At 37.5% G+C, this 26733-nt stretch overlaps 2 protein-coding genes across 2 annotated transcripts in view; both read right to left on the bottom strand.

The window, feature by feature from the left end:
- radil2a (Ras association and DIL domains 2a) overlaps window positions 1-3906 on the bottom strand; it is a 44274-nt gene extending 40368 nt beyond the window's left edge. The window contains exon 1 of the mRNA XM_039665502.2: window positions 3385-3906. Within this exon, the coding sequence (XP_039521436.2) occupies window positions 3385-3512 (128 nt within the window). The 5' untranslated portion in view covers window positions 3513-3906. The remainder of the gene's footprint in view (window positions 1-3384) is intronic.
- Window positions 3907-8049: 4143 nt separating this feature from the next.
- luc7l3 (LUC7-like 3 pre-mRNA splicing factor) lies at window positions 8050-26615 on the bottom strand. The gene is made up of 11 exons (XM_039665503.2): window positions 26364-26615; window positions 23944-24010; window positions 23824-23863; window positions 23398-23542; window positions 19807-19881; window positions 19617-19721; window positions 19367-19528; window positions 16907-17241; window positions 16352-16527; window positions 12603-12799; window positions 8050-8577 (listed from the first exon to the last, which is right to left on the bottom strand). The coding sequence occupies exons 1-10, from the start codon at window positions 26460-26462 to the stop codon at window positions 12636-12638; spliced, it is 1368 nt and encodes a 455-aa protein (XP_039521437.1). The 5' UTR covers window positions 26463-26615; the 3' UTR covers window positions 8050-8577; window positions 12603-12635.
- Window positions 26616-26733: the final 118 nt, after the last annotated feature.

Here is a 26733-nt window from a genome sequence, read left to right as displayed (position 1 = left end):
TGGTACTTGAGACACAATGACGACAACATGTAACTCATTCACCAACCCCCTGAACCAATTCTGCTGAACTACAAGCACAATTCCTGCTTTACACTCAAATTTCAGTTCTAAAACACACGTTTTTCAAAACACTACACACAATTCTCTGCATTTGGCACAATTTTCATGCAGAAAATCTCTTGTTTTCATGAGGAACACACTGCCATTCAAATATTCACACTGACTCGTCACACGAGCAAACACATTTCACACAGTTTTACAATTAGCGATCAGAGCTTTAGCATAAAATATCAAAACCAAAGAGAGGATGCAGCATAGATATTTTTTTTTTTTTTTTTACTGTAACAGCATAAAAAATTCTGTTGTTTTGTATATAGACCACTGTATGTGCAACTTTGTGTTGGTTGGGGTGTACAAAATGTGGGATCTATCTCCCATTGATTTTGTGGGAAAAAATAAAATATATTTGTTACCGTGTATTTGTTTGTTCTGGGTATAAAAAACAATATTCTCAAATATTTTACAACACACTTATGTATGTAATGTCTGTAGTAAGTGTAACACTGAACAAAAAGGCCTAAGTCATTATGATGAATGGAGAAGAAGTGTTTTCCATTGATCATAGTGTTTTCCATTGAGCACATCAGTGTTCAACTGGTTCTTATAAATGTCTATTCATATGATGGTTTGTGTGTGTCATTTGAAAACAAAATACCATTTTGAGAAGAAATAACATTGTTTTGAATGTAAAGTTTCATTTTGCAGGAGAATTGAGGGGTTTTGCCAATTGTGTGAGTGTTTTTAGATTTGTGTGTAGAGTTCTGAGAATATGAGGCATTCTTTCAGAAAATGTGTGTAAACAATCGAGAAAAACTGTAATAGGCGGCAGATCAAATACAAACCCCTGGGAAGAAGACGGATTCACTCGTCTGTAGGTGTAGGTGTCTTTTTAGTTTCAATTTTAAAATTTTTCGGTCAAACCGTTTTTGTCTGTCAGTCATATAATGGAGGTCTATGGTCACCACCTCAAAGAGCATGCACAGAGCAGTCCAAATTAACCATGATTTAATGACTTTTAATGTGATTACAAGAGGTAAAACGATATAAATACTGTTCGTTTTCTCACACAAACCACTCGTTTCGTGTCTTAGGCCATCAATGTGTACTTACATTTACGAGTCATTAAATCATGTTTAATTTGGACTTCTCTGTGCATGCTCTTTGAGGTGGTGACCATAGACCTCCATTATATGACTGACAGACAATGACCGAAAAATATCAAAATTGAAAATACTGCGGAAACAAAGACACCTACATCTTGGATGCCCTTGAGGTAAACTAAAACATATCAGAAATTAAAGTGAACTATCCCTTTAAGGTTTGAGACTTATCATACTATGTCTACAGTTACGTTGCATGTCAATTTAAACTTGCATCTATTTTATCTTTAGATTGTTGGTTATAATGTAACATGACAGACAGATACTCAGTAACATATACTCTACACGATTTGATCATAAACTCTAACACTTGTTAAAGGTTGCGCTTTTAAAGGATCGTATTATTCCTTACAAACAAAGGAATCAACTCTTTATAAAGGCAAAAACTATACATATATATTAAATTATAACAAATAAATACACAATTTAAGTGTAAATATTAAATATGGATAAGTATTAAAGAAATAGGTAACACTTTACAATATGGTCTCTTTTGTTTGTTCTTCATGTTTTTAGTTAACATGAACAATGGACAGTTGGACATCGTTTGTTCACAGTGAATTGTTAACTGAACAAACTTTTGATTGTAATAATGTGTCAGAAAATGTCGAAATTAGCATTAATTAACATTAACTATGCTGTAGAACTATCGTTCATCGTTAGTTTATGCTAAGTTTAAGTAATGTTAAAAAAAATGAAATTATAATATAATAATCATATTATTTTAAGGCATTCTTTTATGTGAGATTCTGTAGGGGTTTTTTTTTAAGCCAGTGTGACATTCTGATGTCTTCCAATCAGATTATGGGTTTCCTCATATGTAAATATTTTAATATTAGGCTACTATGACTGGTTGTACGCGTGTGTTTCACACTTTTTCCACTCATTCACACTTTTTGTTCGGTTTAGAATACAGTAAATAGCAATATAGTGCCAGGTCTCAAATGTAAACTCTACAAGAGCGTTTTCCAGGTCAAGGACCAGAGACAGTGGATTCTCTATATCCGTGTTCTAACAAAAGTGTTTTTGTGAAGAAAATAATGAATAAAATAATAATGGCACTTGAATTGTTATTTTCTTATCTAATGCCATGATTGTCACATGTTTAATCCCCGCGTAAATACTTCTTTATAGACCGTTATAAGCAGGGCCTGAAATTAACACCCGACCACCTGCCAAATGCGGGTGAATTTTGCTATTGACGGGTAACACTGTCAATCTACCTGCCACATTGGCGGGTAGCCAATGAGAATTGAGTGATTGATTAGGATTTTTACATTTCAACGAAGTCTGCTATTGCGGTGGACTTTAGCTAAAATGTGGCGGCACATTACTGAGGTAAAGAGGCCAGCTGAAACAAAACAAACAGCCAACAAAAAGATGAGGATGAGAAAAAGAAAAGTAAAGAAGACATTTTAATACAAAGTGAACAATCGGCGGCAATGGCAAGGTTCGTGAGCGGCTGATTTATGACAGCGACTGTTGTTTCGTAACGTTCATGCGATCAGAAAGAAGATGAGGCTCTTTTTCTGACTACGTGTGCGAGTATTAAACTGTTGATGAGATGGGATGAGATAATGTAACGCGTCGCTGTTGTAGGTTAAAGTACAATGACAGTTGCACAGATGTGTGTGCGTGTGCAACTGTGCATGTTGGGAGTTGGGTACCCGGTAATTTTATCAGTAATAACATTATTAATTTAGTTCATATTTAACCGTTCCTGAACGCTGTAACTAAAAGCTGTTAAGAGTAAGACCTACATGACTAAATCCGCCATCAACACAGCCGCGTGTGATTTGTTTACGAGCTGCGGTAGGTCTATCTGTTGAGTATATACTATATATGTTGTGTGTGTGTCTGTCAAAATCAATGAATAAAAAGATTTTTTTTTTAAAATGTATGTTATTAGAGTTATTATTACTTGACAGCACTAAAATGTGTGTTCTTACAAGTTAAAGAACAATATTGTGAAATTCCCGTTTTTTTTTTTTTTTTTTTTTTTTTTTTTACGTTTATGAGGCAAAAAAATGGCTGGTAAAAAGTCTCTGTGGCGGGTGAATTTTTAAATCCACCTGCCACAGTGGCCGGTGGCCGAAAAAATTAACTTCAGGCCCTGGTTATAAGTAAATGAGTGCATGAATGCAGGAGTGTATTAATAACTCACTGTACAGATCCGCTGCTCGGCTTTCGGGTCAGCATCGCCAGGCGTCTCTTGGGCGAGCGGATCAATAACCCCACGGGGAAGCCGAGAGCTTGCTTAGAGATGTGATTGCTCCTCTCCTCCGAGATCATTTTAACAAGCGCACAAATATCATGTATTATTACCAAAGATAATGTGTCAAAGCTATATGGCAGTCTGGCTGCTGTCACAATAACTGGCGTCAGGGAAACACATGTTGCGCCTGGAAGAGTAGCGCTACTGGAACAACAGGAACTTTAAGCGCTGAACATCATCATCTAATCGCGTTTATAAACATATTCCAGTGCGACGTTTTGAAAAAAAAAAAAAAAAAAACATGATCCACTTGCGGCATTAAATGTTGCTGTAAGTTATTATCCAGACCGGTTTGAAGACGTCCTCTTTAAATAGACACGACCGTGCGAATTAAAACTACAGATAATCCCATACAGTAAAACACCGCTCCAATGCCCGTGTGTGTGTGTGTGTGTGTGTTTGGGTCCCGTTTGAAAAGTTAAGCGCTACTATACTATACTGACGTCATGAGAGGGCGTTTGGGAACTCTAACCGGAAGTCGAATCCTACTATGGTGCAGGTTTAGCTCATGAATATTAATTAGGTAACGCACGAGGAGGAACACAACACAGAACACACACTCCTGTGTTCAAGAGCGTGTAGACGTAATGGGAAAAAAAGGACCAAGCCAAATAATGACACAATATGTACTGGTCTTTGAATAATCTTAACCACTTTAATCACAAATCAATGGAAATTAGCAGGAATTGCACAAATACTGTACATTAGCAAGTTCTTTGTTTTCTTTAAATGTTTCAGCCATGACGTGGGTACATTTGCAGACAGTTTTTACAGGGATTTGAGCTCTTCAGTGTTTTCAAACGGTTGACCAGTTGAAAATTGAGACCAAATTTTCAATTTAGGGTACAAATCTGTACAGTTAGGGCAGGATCATCGTCTTGTCGTCTTTAGATAACTTTTCAGTTGTGGAAGTAAGCTATTCTGCTCTATTTGCATGTACTCTAAATCATTAAATGATCTTTCACGTGAACCATCTCACCAGTACCAGCATCTGACTCCTCTTCCTCGTGTTTCACTGTGAGATTCATGCATTATTATATTTCTCAGCAGATTTTCAAAGTCACTGGTCTGGGGCTTCACCACCAGGGCCGTGCAGAGACCTCTGTAGGGGCAGGTGCTCAAAGTATAAAATGGGGCACGGAAACAAGGCTTTATAGGGCTGTGCTCAAAATATCAATACAGTAATATTTCAATACAGATGATTCTGCATCGATACAGCAGCAAATGCATTGATGCAGTTTTGAAAAAGAACCAGAACAGAAAAGACAAATTTAAAGTTTAAAATTAAAAAAAATAATAATTGATGTGCTCTATATATAACTCTGGGATTAGAAACTGAAGCATCTTAAGTTGTCCCAACCTGATGGCTTTTTCTTCTCTGTTATACAGAATAAAGAACAGCTGTTATAGTGAACTGTGTAGGACAAAATCAACCTGGCCCATGTTTCGTGCAGTACAGTATAGTTTTATTTAATGGAATATCAGCATCTGTGGCTTTTTTCATGGCAAAAACTGATTTACAAAAATACAAGAGTTACATTTTATACAATGAAAATAAAAAACAAAGCAAACAGAAACAGCAATTAATACTTTACAAGATTTTTAACATTAATGTGATGCCTGTTCTGGTAAATTCTTACTTAAGTCCTTAAGTGAGTTTGCTGCCTTTGCTGTTGATGTTGTTACTGCTGCTGCTGATACTGCTGGAGTTGATCTGAGACTGTAGACATTAAAATAAACAGAAATATAGGGTATTAGCTGAATAAACCATTTTTATGTGACCATGTCAAGATGTAAAGATTGCTGACAGTGTTTGGATCTGGCTCACTAGTTCACTGACCTGCTAAAGCTACAGATTCTACCCAGGCTGCTAAAGTATATAATACAATAATAGTATATAATAGTAACGTTACTAGGGCAGATGTTCACAGAGGCTTCTGCACACAAAACATAAGATACTAACTGGTATGCCTATGTGATAACTTACCAGAGTTGTGATAATCATTTTTATGTGAAAATATTTTTTTTAATAAATACTGTAATAATAATAATAGTTTAAAGTAAAAATAATAGTTTTTAGTCAAATAACACCCCTCCACGCCCGTGAAACTTTTCTCCCTCAAACAGCAAGCTAACGTTACTTCTACAGCCTACACACAGCAATACAAACAACATCTCTCTGCATGCTCTCTTCACGTCGTTCTAGTAAAATAATAATAATAAGTAAACAAACATCAAATCACTTCGCTGAGAATAAAACACCACTTACCAGCAGCAGCAAGACTTGAAGATATCCTCTGGGAATGCGCGATTGCGCGATTGCGCGTAGCCGCGCGAAATTATAAAATGCGCGTGCAGCGTGAGGAATCAGGTGAAAGGTCATCATGTGGGTCATTTTATTTACGGCTAAATTATTATTCATTCATTTTTCTACTAGTTAGATGGGGCAGGCATCCACAAAAGTGCCTTTAAATACAAAAAAAGGAGAGGAAATTTTGTCTTGACAAAAGGGCACTTTGGGCACCAAGGGGCAAAAGGGCAGGTGCTCGAGCACCCAACGCCCCCCCCTCTGCACGTGCCTGTTCACCACGCTACTCGTGATTGATTGTGATTCATCACCCCACACACACACACACACACACACACACACACACACACACACACACACCACTTCCCATATTCGGACAGAAACTTCATTCTGACTGTGGTGTTTTTATGAGACAGCAGAATTTAAATAACGCATTTACTTCAGTTTGGCTGATTTCATGACCAATAATTAAAGCTTGGCCCATTTTTAAGGTTTTCAAAATGGGGTACACAAGGGAGTGATGAGAAAAACTAAGAAAAAATAAAAATGAGAATAACTATTTTGTAGTATCATCACTTAAATGATTGACGTTATCATAAATACATATGCTTTGTCATTAGTACCTTGACCGTGTGTGAGAATGAGGGACAGACAGAAGATCTGATGTGGGGTGTACAACTTTCCCAAGAGGAAAAGGGAAGGATGGGAGAGGATTTCCCTTGCTCGGGTGTGAAGGGACTCACAAACATCTCTGCTTTCTCATAATATGAGCTCATTCTTCAAGTATTTGTGTGTGTAACTTCCACACGCCCCATTTTAATTCCACTTAGCAGAGATTTGAGGCGTCCTCCACCTGGTGGCAGAAGCTGTAGCTCCCATGAGATGATGCATTTCCTCCTGCAAGGGGCACTTCGAATCCCAGAACACCTTTTAATTCTCCACTGGACAGCATTCATTCTCTTATCGAAGGTATTTGTACACTGAAATCATTTAGGGCTATTAATTCAATAATAATTTATGAGTTATTTTAGTAAACCCCCTAAGTAACCACACATGACTGACTACCTCACTAAGAGTAATGCATGACAAAGGAGTAAAATGTTAAAAGTTAGTACATAGTTGAACTGCGGCTCTAATGCTTGCCTAAACGTGACTGAAGATTGCACAAAATTAAATTATTATAAATGACAATGACTTCTTTCGTAGGTTTATTTTACACTATCCACAACATGTCTTGTAATTTGCCCGGCTTATAACACAAAGCTTTGGATATTACTCGTGTGTAAAAAGAGAGCGGCGTGTATATGTACACAGTATGGAGTATTTTGGGACACCTGACTTTACACCAACTAGGACTGTAATGACATCATATTCTAAAATACACACACTTGAACATGGAGTTGGTCCCCTCTTGAAGCTTTAGCTCTTCTGGAAAGGCTTTCCACAAGATTTGAGTGTTTCTGTGGCAATTTTTGCCCATTAATTCAGTAGAGCGTTTGTGAGGTCAGAACACGGATTTTGGACGAGGAGGACTGGCTCTCAATCTCTGTTCCAGTTCATCCCAAAGGTGATGGATGGGGTTGAGGACGGGGATCCAAACATGTCTTTACAAACCCTGCTTTGTGCACTACGACAGTGGATAACAAAAAAGTACTTGGTGGCTCATTATTTTATCATTTGTTTAGTGTAAAACTAGGGCTGTGCAAAAATTAATTGCAATTAATCGCATCCAAAACAAAAGTCTGTGTTTATATAATATATTTGTGTGTGCTGTATATAATTATTTTGTATATATAAATACACACACATGCATGTATATATTTAAGAAAATATATTCATATAAAATATTTATATAATATGGATTATGTATTTATTTATATATACAGAATTTAAGCGCAAATAATTCTTAAATATATACATGCATGTGTGTGTATTTATATATACAAAATAATTATATACAGCACACACAAATATATTATGTAAACACAGACTTTTATTTTGGATGCGATTAATCGCAATTAATTTTTGCACAGCCCTATGAAAAACAAATGCAGGCTTTACTGTTTACCATTAAAAAAACTAAAACACGTTATACCAAACCACTGCCATCAGATTTGATCATTTTTTTGTTATTGACACACCAGACCTGCAAACTCTCCACTGGAGACATGAACATCTCAACTGTTGAAGTATGTTCTTGCAGATGTGCGGTCTAAGTGCAATCCCAGACACGAAACTCCCACGGCAGCATTTTATTCTTCGTTTTTATTCATGACAAATACAGGTTTTAAAACGGGAACAAAAATGAAAACACTTTCACTAAACTAAAATCGTATAAAGATTTGGGATTGAGCATACAGAGGGAAAAATAAGAGATAAAGCAGTGCAGAGACCTTTAAGGCTTCCAGTCAAAATACTGAACTAAACCGATCTTCAATATTTCCAACGTGTAAATCGAGAGCGGACTGTACAGAGCAAACATGCCACAAAGTATTTGATTCATTCTGAATGCATACTAACAGAAATAATGGTGGACTTGCATGTTCATCTATGCCAGCGTATAGCAGTAAGACCAAAGAAAACCAAACAAACATAATAATAAAAACACGGAAGGTCCTGTGGAAACGCTGAAAAAGGGCTACAGAACCATTTTTACATTTACAGCTTTATCTTATAGGCCACTACATCTGTGGTTCACCTTGTTTTAAAGCAGCGGAGCTGAGTTGTGGGATGGAGGTCTTCAGGTCTTCCTCTTGCAGCTGTTCAAACTCCTCCTGATGTACACAAATGGTCAGAGAGAGCTCGATTAGTGCGTGAAATCACAAACATTTACAGCATTAAGTACATTTCACAAGTTCTGTGAAAGCTCCATTCTTTCATTTCATTAACACAACTTTATAAAAATGATCAAACCACTTTTTTTTTTCAGACAAATCATGTCCTTTGTCCAATCAGAAATCGATAAATTTGATCACTTTTATTCACATTCTCGTTTATTCTATCCTTTTATCAATTACTCATATCTTCATATTGTACATAGCAGCAGTGAGAGCAACTGCTCAGCTGTAAGTAAAATGATTGAAGGTAAGCACAGAAATAAAATCATGAAATATCGAAAGAATTGATATCCCCCTCGTCTATACGGCCAGACTTTGACATTTAACTGGCTGATCTTGTTCTAAAAGCATGCACTTCTATCTTAAAGATAACACAGGTAGGGTATTTAAACAAAACACGAGAGAAAGTAAAAAAAGTTTACTTCAGAAAAGACACACCTGCATATTAAAACAAGCTAATTCACACTAGGGCTGAGAGATATAGCCAACATAACATACAGCAGCGGTATAAAATTAATCGCCGCTGTGAATATCGCAACAATTTTAATGCTTTTTGCCATTTTCCCTTAAATACCAGTACCAAAACCATTTGGCATGTTTGATTTATTCTAAATTAAACATAGGAAAATGTTGAAAATTGGTGCACTTATAATGATGGCAATGAATAGTAATCTGACCAACTTTAGGGTCTCTAGGACCAACTGTATAGCGCCACCACCAGTTCAAACATTTACATTTTGCATACAAAATGTTATAATAGGAATTCAAAACTATGCTTGAATTCGCTCTGTGCACGAGAAAAATGCTAACTTCCGGCTTGAGGGCGGATGTTGGGTACTTGGGTTCCGGTTGCCGTTGTTTACATCCTACATCAGTGGACCAGCTATCTAAAGCTTAGCTATCTAAATATATTTGTCTAAAACTATGTTTGTTTGTTCATTGTCAAGTCAATCAACACAGTTTTCACACATATTTGGGTGGAGCCAGGCGCTGCTGCATTGTGAAAAGTAAACGATATTTCACATCTGCTTTTTGTCACCGCACCCAAGCAGTCGCTTTACCGAGTGGAGCGTTGCGTATCCATGACAACTAGAAGGAAGTTTTTAGGCTACTAATTATTTATTATATTATACCCTTTAACCAGGAGAAGCCCCTGGGGTTAGAACCTATTTTGCAAGGGAGACCTGTTTAGAAATATGTGTGAAAACAGCCTAACTTGACAACGAACGAACCAACGTCGGATACCTTTACTCCCTGTATGACATATGTATAGTAGTTGTCAACACTGATCTATATATATCAGTGGTTGTCAACAACATAGCCTCCGAACATTATAAACAAAACAATGGCCAACACAAACTGTTCTGGAAAATGCACTTTCTAACGCATGATTTCGCATTTTATAATGTATAGAGAGATATAACAGTTACCAAATAGCATAGCTTGAGCACGTAGCATGGCAACATTAATGTCCGAGACGAGTGATTCCACGTGTATGTACCGTATGTACACGCCGTCAAATGTCCAAGCAAAACAAAACAAAACGCAGATCTACATCTGGGGAGCGATATTTTTTCCTAGGATGGTAGGAGTGACGCGCAGGTTTAGGGACGGGGTTGAGGTAGGTCATATGCAATATATATATATATATATATATATATACACACACACATACACACAGTAATAACGTTAAGTCAACGGCATTCATAAACACGCTGAAAAGAGATTATGCGTGTTGATAACGTGCCAAAAATACGTGATAAGTGTCATACATACGCAATTTCATGAGATCAGTCTGAGCATGGATGTTGTGACTTAACGTTCCCTTCAAGATGTAATATTTAAACCCCTTCTCTCTTGCTCTGGGGAGCTGGAGAAAAATCATTAGCCAGTCGATGAACATAATCGACTGTTATATTCGGCAAATGTTCAAGACATCTGGAGAAATACACATCCTCTACGTCGTCCATCAGGCTACCGGAAACTAGACACCCCCTATTGGTTTCGCAGCCGGAAGTAGCATATGCTAACGTGCACATAGTCTAAAAAATAAGGTTTATTTCAGTGTATTGTTATATACACATGAAAAATATGTTTTATTTGTATTTATTTTTGATTATATTTAACTTCCACTTAACAATTTTCATTTTTAACCATGTACCAATTTTGAATGTTACGATGGTGGATTGGCTGAAACGTCGGTTCTACCAACTAAAAAGAGTAGTTTGAGAGTAAATAAATAGAGTACTTTGAATATCATCAGCTATGTTTCCAACGTTTCAATTTGTACGCAGACGGGGAAAAAAACCCACGCTGAATCGAAACGCCAAGATTAGAAGAGAATCGAAATGCGCATTAAAAATGTATTTGCTCAATCGAGGCAGTTTTTTTAACCAATAAGACGGTATGCGCATATAAACTACGATGGAAACACACTTCCCAAATAAATCCATTGATCCGCAACAAACAAAAAAACTTGCATGACTGTCTCAACAGAGGCTGTGATTGGATAACTGGAGTAACCAGTGGACCAATCGCATCACAGCATCTCAAATGTTGGTTTGGTCATTCTGAAACGCCAGAGCCAAAGTCTGTCATCCGAAGGATTTGGTTTAATTCCCTCCACACGATTGCTTTCCCAAACACAAGCCTCCGAACGCAAGAGAACAGCATTTAATGCTAATCATTTATGATGGAGGAAAAAAGAGCCACAGTTTCTTACTCGATTGCAGCGGCTTCCATTTTTATTACATCAATTTCCCACGAAGTGATGATTTCTCAACACTGGACAAACTCTGCTTTATTCGGAAATGTTTCAGGCGACATTTCAAGTCATATTTGCAACTTTGAATGGAAACATAGCTTGTAAGATATACAGATATAGTCTGTTTGTTTAGCTATACCGCCCAGCCCTAATTCAAACCTATTACTTCTTACTAAACAGGCAAAATGAAAAATAAGCGACACAAACAAGGAGAAAGAACTGTTTTGAGCTTGATCTGGTTCGATAGGTTACTGTGGGATATCAATTGGGCTCATCTGTAAACCCGACACTTTACAATCCACCCGTATTTAGGTGTAGAATAAGCCATTGGCACTTGAAACCAACAGAAAGCAAAACTGAGGACAATTAAAACTGGGAAAAAAGAGACAGGGTATATAAAACATCAAGCTCTGAGACACGTTCACAGGCAACAGCATTCAAATGGATGTGGGTAGTGAAAGGAGTACCTTGGGTGAGTACCTGCATAGATTGACAGTATCCTTGATTTTTAAATGGGCTTTTCATGGGGGTCGCTCACAACACCAACGCTGTGTGAGGTGTGGAAGTCAGCTGCAATAATTCATTAACCCTACACTTCCATCATCCCAAAGCTAGCGGATCTCAACTTTAAGAACAGACGGTAATAAAAAAGTGCAACACATCCATGTTAACTCCAACAAAAAATAAAGAAATATATATATCAGTATTCATTGCAGTTCAATGAACCTCTTGTGAAGGACATCAGATGGTAAAATGCTGTGCGTTTATGCATGTACTGCACATACATATGAGCACACAATCATTTTAGAAGTGCAAACAAAGTTATCCACTAGTTTAATCTTACTGCGAGCATAGAGTAAACAGGTTGAGGTAGTGAAGGCAGAGTTAGGAAAAAGCTAAAAAAGAAAAAAATAGAGTAAAACACGTAAATTTGGAAGAGAACTTGTCTAAAGAGACAGATGTATGACCGATACAAAACGAGGTACCTCCAAGCATGTTTTTCAGGGCTACACTGGCCTTTCCCTCTGGATTTGTTTCTTTCTACTTTCTTCCGTTTCATCAGCCTAGTCCCCATCTTCAGTGCATACTTACGATGCACTATTAAAAAACAGGAAGAAAAATCACAGACAGAACTGAAAGAAAAAGGGGGGAAGGGGAGAGGGGGAGAGACCGGGGCCGGGGAGGACGGTGCACTTACCTTGGGCTGATCTGAGGTCCTATCAGATCAGTTTTAATTGGACTGTGTGTCACCTTCAGAATGTAGCTCTTGGGCGGTGCCGTTCACTTCCGCTTTGGGAGGCTCGGCCTCCATGGGCTCGGGCTTGGAGAGCTCGACTGACTTGTCAACCGAGCCCTTTCGGCTGCTCCGTTTCTCATCCGAGGAGTCCTTGTGCTCTGAGAGAGGAGGCACAACCGCATTCAGTAAACGCACATGGATGATGTTCAGAGAAACAGCCTTGGATGGTCACACTTTATAATAACTGCACGCTATTAATCATTAGTTAAGCATGAGTAAACCGTTAATTCATCATTTATACAACATTAATATGCAGTTTATAAATATAGCTATATATGCTTTTTTCTTGATTTATAAGCATATCTATAATGCGTTTAATAATTGTATTTTCATACTTTGTTAAATGATCAATTAATAATTTCTAAATGAAGTATAGCATTATTTACAAACCAGTTGTTTAAGAGTTGTCAGTCATTCATAAGATCACTTAGAAAGTGTAAGTAAATGTAGTAAATACAGGTAGTTATAAAGCATTTAGTAGTGGTTAGTTAACTATTTTTGTGAGCTAATCTAAAGTGAGGACTATTCATGCTTTGTAAAGCATTTATAAAGGCGATTTAAAGATTCGTCAATCTTCTAAACAGTAAAATGTAACAAACACAACGCAGTGATACAGAACATAGAAATATTTAACAACCTTTAAAAATGCTTTACAAGGCATGACTAGTCCTCACTTTAGATGAGCTCACGAACATAGTTAACTGACCACTACTAAATGGTTTATAACTACCCAAATTAACCCTTAATTACAGCATTAATACGTGTTAATATAGCATTTATTAACACATTAAGTAACCATCAATATAGGGCTGCAACTAACGATTATTTTGATAATCGATTAATCGGACGATTATTTTTTCGATTAATCGATTAATCGGATAAAAAATTATATTCCATTTTTTTGTTTATTATAACAAAATAAAACCCTAAAAACCACACTCTTTTGTGTGTTAAACAATCTACTTAATACAGACAACTTCATTATAAAGAGAAACAACAAATAAAATATATATATATGACCATAACCTATGACAAAAATGCTATTGTAAACTAGATTAGTGGATAACTCAGCAAAACTTAGCCTAGAAATATCACAAGTGCACAATAATTTTATAAAATCTGAACATTTAGTGAAAAAAAAACATTCCTTAGTGGGGAACAAATAAGAGACAATAAGTGTAGCACTAACTCTGGTAAAACGTACACATTGCTCTTTGTATACATTCATGAAAAACATCGTAAAAATCAGATGCACAAGTTCAACTGTTTTAAATGTAAAGCACAGCTGTTTAGTGAGGAAGCAAAATATAATAGATAGGACAGAACAAGAAAGGCTATTAATAAGCTTTCATTGCGCAAAAGTATTATGACATGATCATGAAAGAGCTGCACAAAGTGCTTATGGGCATCGCGAGCGCTGAATGAACACGGAGTCACAGGGCGGCGCGCAGTTCTTCAGTGTCCGCCGCATTAAGCACCAAGGAAAGAGAAAGACATATTGACTGTGTATTACACAGTATCTATGCAATAGTTTATTAAGCCTTTTCTTTTAACAGTTTTAAATTTCAGTTAGGCTACTGTGCACGTGAAGAACAATTATACTGCGCCGACTCTATAGTGTTGTGATCTAACAGACACTCAGTAGAAAGTGATTAAGTTACAGCAATAAAAGTCTAGCAAGATAGAAAAACCATCATAGACCTTTATCTACGGATCAATTATAATAATAACATTGAATCATCTTGGAAAGAGATCATCATGTTAACTGTTGTAACGCGACGCGCTGTTTGAACACCGAATAGAGAATGACTGACAGCCGCAGTGGAGGGAAAAGCTTAGGTTAACTTGAATTTAATGACTTAAATATACATTTCTATCTCACATTATACTATAGTATGGCTTCATAAAGTATACACGATTAACGTAGGTCACCTATTTTGGTTTCAAAACGGCGAATTTACCGAAAGGTGAATGATTTTCGTGTATGCTGCATATTGATAGCGGTTTCCTGATGCCCGCAAATTAGTTCAAACTCACGGAATCAAGAGCGCGCATGCGAGACAGAAGATAATGTGCTCCAAACCGTCCGTGTTGCGCGCGCGAGACAGGGAAGAGCGGCGAGGGAGAGAGACTGCGTGTGTGCCTCATGAAGCGCATGTAAGAAGCGCATGTTCCATGTAAACAATCCCCGTGACGTAATCAGACCAACTAATCGATAATGACATTCGTTGACAACGATTTTCATAATCGATTATAATCGATTTTATCGATTAGTTGTTGCAGCCCTACATCAATATATGTCTGAATGATAAGCTGTATGAATGTACATTTAAATAGTTTATTAATCATTTACTTACTCGCTCTAAGTAATCGTATGAACCACTGAAAACTCTTAAATAACTGGTTCATAAAAAATGCAATTCTTCATTTAGAAATGATAAATTGATCATTAATAAAGGATGAAAATACAAATATTAAACAAATTATAGATATGCTTTTAAATCAAGAAGAAAGCATTTATAGCTGTATTTATGAACTGCTTATTAATGTCTATTAATGCTTTATGAATGATGAATTAATGGTTTACTCATGCTTAACTAATGATTATTAGCGTGTAGTTATTATAAAGTGTTACCGCTTTGGATTGAGTGTTTCAATTCATTTTGAATGGTTTAATTAGTCATGTTCAAGAAACTGCTGATTTTTCTTATATTCAAGTCCACATTTACTCACCCTGGTGTTGTTTTAATGCAGTATGCCGCCCTTTTTCAAACCACAACTTGTTTTTCTCAGCTCTTTCACACAACTTGCGCTTTTTCTAGGCAAGTCGGAGTGAACTGCGACGCTAATAGAGTCATGAACGTGTAGCCGTGCACAGAAGGCCAGGATTTTTGTTTAATAATACACTAACATTCGGTTTGTTTTTCACCAAACCCTATAAGTATACCTTCTCAAAACACTTGAAAATACGGTATGTGTCGCATGGGATCATTCTGTGAAACTTGTCTTTTTTTCACGATTCACTGATATTATATGGACAGGTGTGAGAAGGACTTTTGGTCCAAAAAAAAAAAAAACAACAACAAAAAAAGGCATTACTGCATTAGAGAAATGACTTAATTTTCATTTTAGGGTCATTTACTCACCCTGATGTAATATTTATGTTTAATTTAGTGAAAAAATGTGTAAATACTAAACCTAGAACATAACTGGTTAAAATAAGTCAAAATATGTCCTATTGTTGAAAGGGTGAGACTAAAAACTAAACGGGTAACACTTCACTGTAAGGAATCATTCGTTAAACGAAGAATAAACTCTACTACAGCACTTATTAATCTTAGTGAATGCTAATTTCAACATTTACCAATACATTATTAAAATTAAAAGTTGTATTTGTTATCATTAATGCACTGAACAAACAATGGACAACAGTATTTTTATATCAACGATTAATAAATACTGTAACACATGCATTGCTATTGGTAGTTCATGTTAGTTAATACATAAGTTAATGTTAACGAATGAGACCATATTGTAAAGTGTTACCACAAAAGGATACAAAAAATAAAATGATACAAAAAACAAACTCTCAATGTTCGCAAGAAAAGAAAAATAAATCTTCAGAAATGAATTAAAGTTGAATGCCAGACCTTTGTCCTTAGAGGATTTGTCCTTGTCCCGGTCTCCTCTGTCCTTTTCTCTCTCTCTGCTGCGGTGTCGGTGGCTCTTGCGCTCAGAGCTGCGGGACCTCCTCCTCTCCCTGCTCCGAGAGCGGCGCTTCCTGTCCGAGCGTTCCCGGCTGCGCCTCCTCTCTCGGTCCCGGCTCCTGCACACAACAGCACAACTTTAGTCTAGGAGATCTCAACTGGCACAACAGGGGAACCACACACACCGTAAAGTACGCTCAACCAGTATTATTACCATTAAATCAAAATATACAAATCATTTCCGTTAACTGAAGTAAAGCTAAAATAATATAAAATTAAAAAAAAGATAATAATAATATGAACTAAAATATATGATAAAATTAGTACAACTAATAAACTGGCAAATGCACAAACATTACTAAACCTTCAAAACTGAATACTACTAAATGCCACAATAGGCTAAAATAATCCTAAAATAACCCTTTACTAAATTGAAACACCACATCTATGTAGACAGCTCAGCTGGAGTACAGGAGAGAGTGTGTGTGAGGTGCGCACCTGCTGCGCTTCCTGTCGCGCTCCTTACTCCTGGACCTCCTCCTGTCTCTGGAGCGGCTCCTGCGGCGGTCGGACGCTCGGCTGGAGTGTCTGCTGTTGGAGTGACTCCTCCTACTGCGCCGGTCCCGCTCCCGCTCCCTGTCCCGCTCTCTCTCCCGCTCGCGCTCCCTCTCCTTCTCACGCTCTCTCTCCTTCTCCTTTTCTCGTTCCTTCTCCTTCTCTTCCTCCTCTTTGCGTTTTTTCTCGCGCTCCTCCCTTTCGCGTTCCCGGTCCTCCTTCTCTTTCTTCCCTCGGTCCTCCTTCTCCGGGTCTTCGGAGCGCCGGCGCAGCTTTTCCTGTGGGGTCAAACAGAAATCCATGGTATAAACATGGCCAACTTTTGATTCGCAATAATCAGTCCAGTCAAAAACATGCATTACCACAGTTGATTTTTTTTCTTCAAACTCTGTTTTTCATGATTTAAACTACACAATTTGTTTTTTTTGTTCAAAATGTTTAGAAAAAATATTATGTAAAAAAAGTAGACATCATCAATCATTCTATATTTTAGACCGGTCGGGATGGTTTTCGCAGAAAAATTGCGTACTTATGTAATTTGCCAATGTGTCTTGCCATATCCGGAAATATAGAAAAGTTGCTCCGGTTACTTTAAACGTGTCTGGTGTGTGAGTTGCAGAGGTTAGTGAGAAAGGTTGAAATGGAACAGCTAAATCTCCAAATTTTCTTCCATGTTTGTTTAAAACTAGCGATTCTCCAAAGGACAGTCTGCTGGTGAAAAGAGACCGAGCTTGTAATAGAACAAGAATCAACATTAGCTTGGCTTTTTTAAGAGATGGACCGAACTGAGGGATTTGATATGATGTAATAGCGACGTGGAGATGTTTTTTTTATGGGTATTGTATTTTATTGAACAGATAAATCGCCATATGTAGCTCTCTAATGGTGCATTCACACCAGATGCGAATAGCGCGTCAGGCGCGAGTGATTTCAATGCAAAGACGCGTTACACGCGTTAAAAATTCCTGCGCCGCGAATGAGGTGTAGAGCGCGGCACGGTAGACGCGAATACGCCTCATTCGCGTGCCAAGTTCGCACGAATTGAGCATATGGCGCGTTAAGCGCAAATTATTTAGTTAGTGCTATTTGTGCATTCACGCGTTTGATGCGAATTCGCGTCTGCCGCCCGAGTTGAAAAATCTGAACTTTGGCGTCAATTCGCGCCAAACCAATTACGTTAACCAATCAGGAGCCTAGCTGTTTGCTCATGTGGTGAAGTGTCTGGATGCGTAAATAAATTATTTTGTAATAGGACTAAATGCCTGGTGTGGTTCTAATGCACAACAAAGCAAATATTTTATCACTTAAAACTTTATTTCTATATACGAGACATGTTCATTTTGTAATAAACATTATTTATTCCATATCTAGATTAAATGAAATATTATTATAATGTAAAGACGACCAACAACATACATGTGCATAAGTTCGTGTCTGGACAGGAGAAAATTAAAAAAAAAAAAAAAAAAAATCACATGACAGGTTAATAACTTTTGGAGGGTGGCTCTATTTATCATCAAAACAAAAATAAATGACAGATTAGGTGGATGAGGGCGAGGGTGATCCTCACTCCGATGCGGGACAACAGGTCATGAAACTGGGCGCGTGACAGGCGGAAGTACCGCTGACAGCGGCCGTCATCCAGACACAGCTCCTGGAGCGAGCAAATGGTGAAACTCGCCCAACGATTCGTCTCCGAAGGGTCAGGTGGACACAAATACGGCGACGATGATCCCCACGCCGCTGTTCTGCTCTCCAGACCAAATACAGAGCGGTGACTCTCTCGATGAATGCTCGATCAACATAAAAAAGATGGCCGCCAACGGGTTTCGATTCCGACGCGCGTAAATTTCAAACTCTTGTTTTTACACGCATCAATTTCGCTCTTGACGCACGAATGGATTCAAAGTGTTCAGTGCTAGTCAGCTTGAGATCCTTTCCATCTGAAAAAATCTCTCAATGTTTTATGAGCTGTTGGATAATCACATTCACACGCAGAGCCGAAGCACAAATGTTCTTCCACAAAATGCATGCGGTTCTGTGTTTAACCACTAGAGGGCTAAAAGTTACATAGTGTACCTTAAGGCTGTCTAATTTTATAGAAATTAAATTTAATCACTCTTTCAAAATCAAATTTAAAAAGTATAACAATTTACAACAAAGCATTACATTTTTATTATGTTTCACGACCATCGTGTTACATGATTCGACTGTTTTGAAAGTTAAGTGAGTAGGCGTGAACGCGCACCACTTTAAAAGCAAGAAACAGAAATAATTTATCTCAATGATCATGTTTTCATAATTGTTGAAAGCCAAAATCACAATTGAAACAATTTTCGTTCAGCAACAATAACTATAATGTGAAGTACAGGATTGGCCAACAAAGTTCGACCATCAACAAACCTTCAGTTCCTCCACCGTGGATTTGATTTTGGCGTATCCCATATGCTGCTTGCCCATTAGATGATCATCCACTCTGGACTGAGCGTCGCCGACTATGAGGAAAGCACCACACACTTCACACACCTCCATCTGCTTCTCCTGAGCCGCAAAGCTCTCGATCGTCTGACAAACGAGTAAACAGGTCAGTGCCAAAACACACTCGAGGTCTGTGGTCTACACTTAAACACAAGAAGAGAAAGCTGTAACTCACTGAAGGATTGGAGCTGAGCTCCTCCCGCTCCTCCTTCAGCTGCTCCACCAGCTTCATCATGCCCTGCGCCTCCTCCACGCGACCCTCCGAGCCCAGCTCCTCAATCTGAACACACACACACACACACACCTCAGAGCCGCTTCAACACATCCATGTTCCCTTCTCAGCTGAGGAGGCTCACAACCAGTACCTGAAGAACAAGCTCTTCAATCTTCTCCGTGAGGACCTGTGCTTTCTCCTCGTTCTTCCCAGTTGGACCCGGTACCTAGAAATCAGAGTGTGAAGTGAGTAGGGTTTGAGAAGTGCACAAACGAGGTGGCCTTTATAAGATATAAATAATTTTAATATATAAATTGAGTGCAAAGAAGCGCTGCAAATTCAGTTTTATTGTTTAAATTTAGGTTCATTCTTCCTCCAAAATCAGTTTTTTTTTCCCATTTAAATTGTCCTGTATTCTGTTTTATTGGTAATTTTAACTTATAGTAATGAAAAAGCATGTCTAATTAATCAACGTTGCAATTTTTGACAAGTTTATGTGAATTTTTTTTTTAGTTTACTATATTTTTTCACAAATTTTGTTTGGTTTTTATTTTTTTGGATATTATTATAAAGGTTTCATTATGTTAATAATCAAAGACCATGCCTAATGATCAATTTAACTTTTATTTAATGATTGATTTAACATTGTAACATTTTTACAACAATAGAAATAAAATATGAAGTGTTTATTATTTCAGAAATTCAGTTGACTTCTTGCTGGATTTATTATTTAAAAATATATTTTAAGTTGATAATCAAATGAAGGCATAAACATTATCAACTTAATTGTTCATAGTATTTTCAATATATATATATATTTTTAATCAGCTTCATTATAAATTTTTTATTGTTATTACGTTGTGAAGTACTCTACAGAACAATAGTAATCCATTTCTGTCCTAACCAAACGTTTACTCTGTCAGTTTGTAGTGAAGTCCTTTGAGTTTCTGTGAGTATCTGGCAGTAGTTTCACTCAAATGAAGTGACTTGAGATGAAGCTCATGTCCTCAAATAGACGGCAGAGGCTGAAAACACTAGCGTCACGTGTGCTTCAGTAGGTCATCACTGTTGGACGGAAGCCATGCATCTACAAAAAAACGCTACTTTATGTAATTGAAATAAAAAAAAAAACCTTGATGCGCTGTCAGATTTAATACTGTGGCTGTCTATAAGGTCAGACACTTGCACGTGTCACTATATTATTAATATTTGACTAACTCCAAGCTCAAATTGGTACACAGTGAATTTCGTGTTCTGTCCGTCATCAGAACGGACGCACGTAAGGCAGTAAGTGCAGTGTGTTACGTTTTCATCAACTTACAGGTTATTAAGGGCCAATCCCAATTCTACCCCTTACCCCTTCACTTTCCCCTTCCCCTCCATTTTGCGCGTCCACGTGAAGGGGTAGGGCTGTCCCAATTCTCTTTTGGTTGGAGGGGGAGGGCTAGGGAGAAGGGCCAGATAGCCCTTCAAACGAAGATTTTTCGGGAGCACACTTCAAACGAAGGGGTATGAGAAGTGTCACTGCTAACCCAGGCTGGCTGCCCAAGCGACAAAGGAGACCCATAAATTTAAGTATTTGTGGCTTTAATAAGTATTATAACGACAAATAATGATTTGCTTTATGTTACATTCAATATTGTGTTCATATTTACGGTCAGTTTCTACACAGAAACGTTTGTAAAAAAAAAAAAAAAAAAAAAAAAAAAAAACCGCTAAAATTACTGTAGTTTGCTAACGATAGTCCCACAACATATTTTCGTCGTCTCCGTTGTTTCCTGCGAACTTCACAAGATGCAAGAAAATAGCTGTAACCCACGCGACTGAGATAACTGCAGCTGTCGACGGCATCTTGGAAGTTGTGATAAACATCCGCGCATCTCCTGTGACGTAGGCGCTAGCGACGACTTATAATGACGTTTAACGGAGGCGTAGTGGTGTCCCATTTCTTAGGGGAATATTTTCACCCCTACGCATTGCCACTCTGTTTCAAGGGTCAAGGGGAAGGCAAAGGGGTAGGGCTAGGGGAAAGGGAAGGGGTAAGGGGTAGAATTGGGATTGGCCCAAAGCTCACTATGGCTATGTGGGAGCTCAGTTTTTGGCCAGAATCTCATGTTATTAAAGACGAAGGGCCATTTAAGGCAATGTCGGCTATGAACCGACAACAAAATGCTTGACACTTGTCTCCTCAATTACATAAAACATCAGTCTTTATATAAAATGATGTTTGAGTAAAGAAAAGCTGTACTTAAAACCAACCAGCTTTAATTTAGCCTCACGAGAGATTTGAGGAGCCAATGGAGTTTCAAGGTTTAGTCACAGGCTCTCTTTAGCACTTTTCACTGGTTGAATATTAGCAGAAAACACAGAGAGATGTAAAGGGTGAGACGTAAAGCATGTTGCAATGGGGACATTTTTTAAAACATCTTCAAATAGCAGAGGAAATAAGGCATGGAAATGAACTTCTGTGAATTTCAGTGTCCCGTGAGTGTAACTCTACTTCTGTGTTTGCATGTGATGTGAAAGTACAGTGTGTTGAGCTGGAGGAACCAGAACTGCACTTAAGCGATACTACGATTTATCTTCAAAACCAGGCCGTGGAGACATTTGACTCATCCAAGATCAAAAATCATGATATCGCACACCCTATTTAATAGGGCTGGGTATTGAGACAAATTTCACAATTCGATTCGATTTCGATTCACAAGCTTGCAATTCGATTCGATTTCGATTACGATTTGATTCAATATCGATTATTTTGGATATCAGTTCAAATAAATGGCATTTTATCTCAAGGAAATCAAATCTCTTAACTAATGCTGTAAACTATGGGAGTCTAGTTGTATCCTACTAGGCTTCATTAGCCTAATATGAAGGTAATAATGAATGAATCACTTAAATTACACTTTTATTTATTTTTATAATAAGAAGATTATATGAAATATTAACATTTAAATGGAAACTGTCATAAAAAAAACTTGCCAGATTTATTCAAATATGAAGGTAATAATGAATGAATCACTTAAAATACACTTCTATTTATTTTTTATAATAAGAAGATTATATGAAATATAAACATTTAAATGGTGGCTATATATTTAGCAAAATGCTCCTCTTTGGAGTTATTTTTTTCTAGCTGACTAACGAGTTGATGTGGGTTTTCTGAGGTAAATATGACGATACATGACATTGATTACAAGCTGTTTAACTGACGTCTTTCCACGGTTGAAACGCTGATTGAGTGAATCAATGCGACATGATCCGGATTTCGATAAGTTGTACTCTATCTTTTAACACACTTTCAGATGCTCATTCATGTTTATTTCGCGCTGTAACTGGTATTATTAAGCAGGAAGTGAGATCAGCGCTGCTGCTTCTCTAGAGCGATCTCACGCCACAGCGCCAAAACACTATTTATGTTTTTGAATTTCTAAAGAAAATGGACGTAATTTGAAAATTGAGACTTTGCTTCATATCAATAGTAACAAAGGACATTGCAATTTTTTTTTTGATTCAAATGAAACAGGATGAATAATCGATTCTTAAAACTTAAGAATCGATATCGGTTCGTAAAAATGAGAATCGATTAATATGGAGAAATCGATATTTATTACCCAGCCCTACTATTTAAGGAGATGATGGTGTTTGTCTGCACTTTTGCATCAGAGGAATCATAGTGCTCTAATGAAACACCAGGCCATTAATGAGATCTAAAAGTATGTGCAAGACAGTAAAATGTTACCCCCGAGTTCTGCTGGGCTTGTGAGAGGGCCAGACGCGCGTGACCCCTCCGAATCCTGCGCTCCACCTCGGCCAGGAGACTCTGCAGGTACCGCAGGAAGTCCCGCTCGTATCCCTCCTTCATGAAGCGGGAGCTCTTCTCATACCTGCGACACCAGGAGTCAGGCTTCAGACACAACACTGAACAGGCTAGGGGTGGAACGGACCAGTTGACCCGTACGGACCAGGCCCAACAGTTCAGCACGCATATGATTCAAAGACTGGAAGTTTAAAATTTGGATGCGTTTTGTAGTGCCAATTTACACCTGAGAAAATTCACCACTGATAATCACAATAATGGGATTTGTTTTTTTTTGCATTTTAGTAACAGGAATAGGGGTGAGGGTCCTAAAAAGGCTTTTTATTCTTCCCATAAGTTTTTACTTACACTTTCCTCAAGTTTTCATCATGGATTTTTTCACAAGGACCTGAAACAAACAAACAGATCCATTACAATGTGGACGGCAAGAACAAAAGCAGACGAATGCGTTTAAGAAGCCGATCTTACCCAGGTCAGACCGTGTGTTTGTGAAGAGTTCAGCAGGGCAAAAGCCACACAGGTAATATTTGCAGACCTGCAGAAAAACACTCATTGGTTACTCAAGATCTCTTTTAGTAAATGTATGTGGGTTGTTCCAGTAGAAAAATGGCATTGACACTAAGATGAAGTCATGAGCTCTGCTGTAGTGTTGAAACTGGCCCACAGACGGACGACTCTCTTATAGAGATCGGGAGTTAATCACAACTAAATAAGTACATTCAGTATGGAAATTTTGTTTGACTCAGCTGATCAGTTTAAGGGGGCAAAATTCACACCAAAATACTGTGACTACAGAAAAATGTGTCCGCAAACAAATGGTAAACAACTTGAACGTGAAAAATAAGGACACTTAGGCTAATAAAATTGAATGTGCACATAGTTCATTACAAATCTGTATTGTTTTTAACCTCTTAACGGTCACCCCCCCTTTTTTGAATAGACATGAAAATGCACATTTCGAACTTAAATGGTTGTAATTCAAGAATGCTTTGGAATATAGACATATGATTGGTCTTGTTTTAAAGAAGACATTTGGCAGATTTTTGTAGAAGTGAAATAAATTAAGAAAGTGAAACAGAAAAAAAGTTATAGAAGTTTGAGTTTATGGAAATGTACAATGTAAAAATATTAATTATTCATATTTTACATAAAATATATATTTTCAAAACCTGGCCTACTCTAAAACGGCAGAAAGATCAAAGCCAAAAATCTGAACAAGTTGTGTTTCAAATTTTAGGTTGATATCTCAAAAAATTCGCTTTCAGTAAGATTTTGTTTGAGCGCAGTACCAAACTTTTTCACTAGGGCACAATCAGACTCCATTACTGCCCATATAAGGGCGTCTGCATTTCCATTCGTGTTTTGAGTGATATGAACCATTATTTTCACAATTTTCATACAATTTCTGAAGTAGAGATCCTATTCAGAAGTAGCATGGGAAGTTTGGCAGATTTTGATATGAATTGAACCTCTAAGAAACACATACAAAGAACACGCATGTAAGTCATAGCTAGCTGCCACGTCACAAATGGTGAATTTATTATTTTTTTCTTGATATTTCAAACTTTTCAGACCTTTTTTTCCAAAATAATTGAATGGATTCTATCTTTTGAACTTTTGGCATGAAAACAAACTGAGGTATCTACCATTTTTTCATGATTTTTCATGTTTACTGCTATTTTAAAATAAAGGTCTGAACACGCCTTATGAGTACGAAAATATTCTTGTTGCATATTGATAAATTATGGCTCCTCTGTAATATATTTTGAAAATCAGTCACCAAATATGGAAACTAGAGATTTTAAGCTTTCAAATGATATATAGTTTGTCAATATTATTTAATGTATTTACTAAGATATTATTGTTTTAAAAATATAGTGGCAAACGTCCCACCTGTGGGACGGTGACAGTTAAGTGGATAATTATATATATATGTGTGTTTGCAGAAATGTATTAATGAAATAAAAGGCATTTAAGTGTACTAAACTAAAGACACATAAAGTAGAGTGCTTGAAGAGACACTGACTGTTTACACACTTAAATGCACTTTTAAGTACTTTGAACAATGCCAAATTAAAAGTACATCAAGGTATTCTATTTACAAAATGCTTGTGTAGAAAGAATGTTACACTTTTTTAATGTGTTGACATACTAAAGCACATGTAAAGTACTTTTTAATTTTAAATGTAGTATGTATTATGATATATTTCAAGTAATGTATTTTAAGTCATGACACGCTTAAGTTCAACTAAACGCATTAGACATCAATTTAAACAGTAACATTTAGTACAAACTTTTTTAAGTATATTAACCGGTTATAAAAGTACGTTTTCAAACACACTGTCAACATCGGAGTTAAAACGTCGAAAACAATGCAGTTTTACACGATTTTACAGTATTTAAAATATCTTCAGTGTATTTTAAGCGAGTGGAGATGTCTGTATACAAATCAGACAGTTGCTACGTTACTATTAACGGTTAAAGTTAACAACTGAAAGGGTCCCATAATAGTGATTTTTTTTCTTGCCAACTGTAACTGAATAGAAACGAACCGTGAGGTGTGTGCCAATAATACCCAGCACTACTAGTAGTTACACGAAAAAGGTTGATACTTTGCTGTTTGCGCGTTAATAAAAGTGTTTTGTCTGGCAAACACTGGAGATGAAGGCGGGACGCTGCGCGCGCATGTGTTCAACAATGTGGCACGAGCCTCGCGCGCTGCTAACTGACCCAAACAACCGAGACAAACTAGCAAAACAGGCATCGCTCAGATGCGTTTATTTACAAACTATCACACAAACGCGTTTATTAAGTCGTTTAGTGACCTACAGAGTTGTGTGTGTGTAATAAATGAATCGCGGCCGCTGTTTAGCCGTCATCTCACTTACGGTCTCATCATCCCAGCGCACATTACAGCGCTTCTCATCCGGAGCCAAGTTCCGGTCCCGGCCCATTAACTCATCGAGTAACTGGGCAGCGGAAAGCATCGTGCCTCGGCTCTAGTTCTGATCCACTATAAGAGAGTTGTATTCTTCATTTACAGGATAACGTACACCGCGTCCCCGCTCTCTGATCTCCACAACAAAATGGCAGATCAGCAGCACGAGCGGATGTTACCCATAATCCACCGCGAGGAACAGTCGTTAGTGCGCCATCTAGCGTTCGGGATGACGAGACTTTCCACATTAATACAGCATAGAAGACAAAGGGATGCACAGCAAATATGAAATATACTGGCCAGAAAATTAAAAAAAAAAA

The sequence above is a fragment of the Pimephales promelas genome, chromosome 3 (genome assembly GCF_988280905.1).
Source record: "Pimephales promelas chromosome 3, fPimPro1.hap1.1, whole genome shotgun sequence".
Lineage (NCBI taxonomy): Eukaryota > Metazoa > Chordata > Actinopteri > Cypriniformes > Leuciscidae > Pimephales > Pimephales promelas.
Note: the sequence above shows the minus strand (reverse complement) of the source record. Positions and strands in the feature narration are given on the sequence as shown.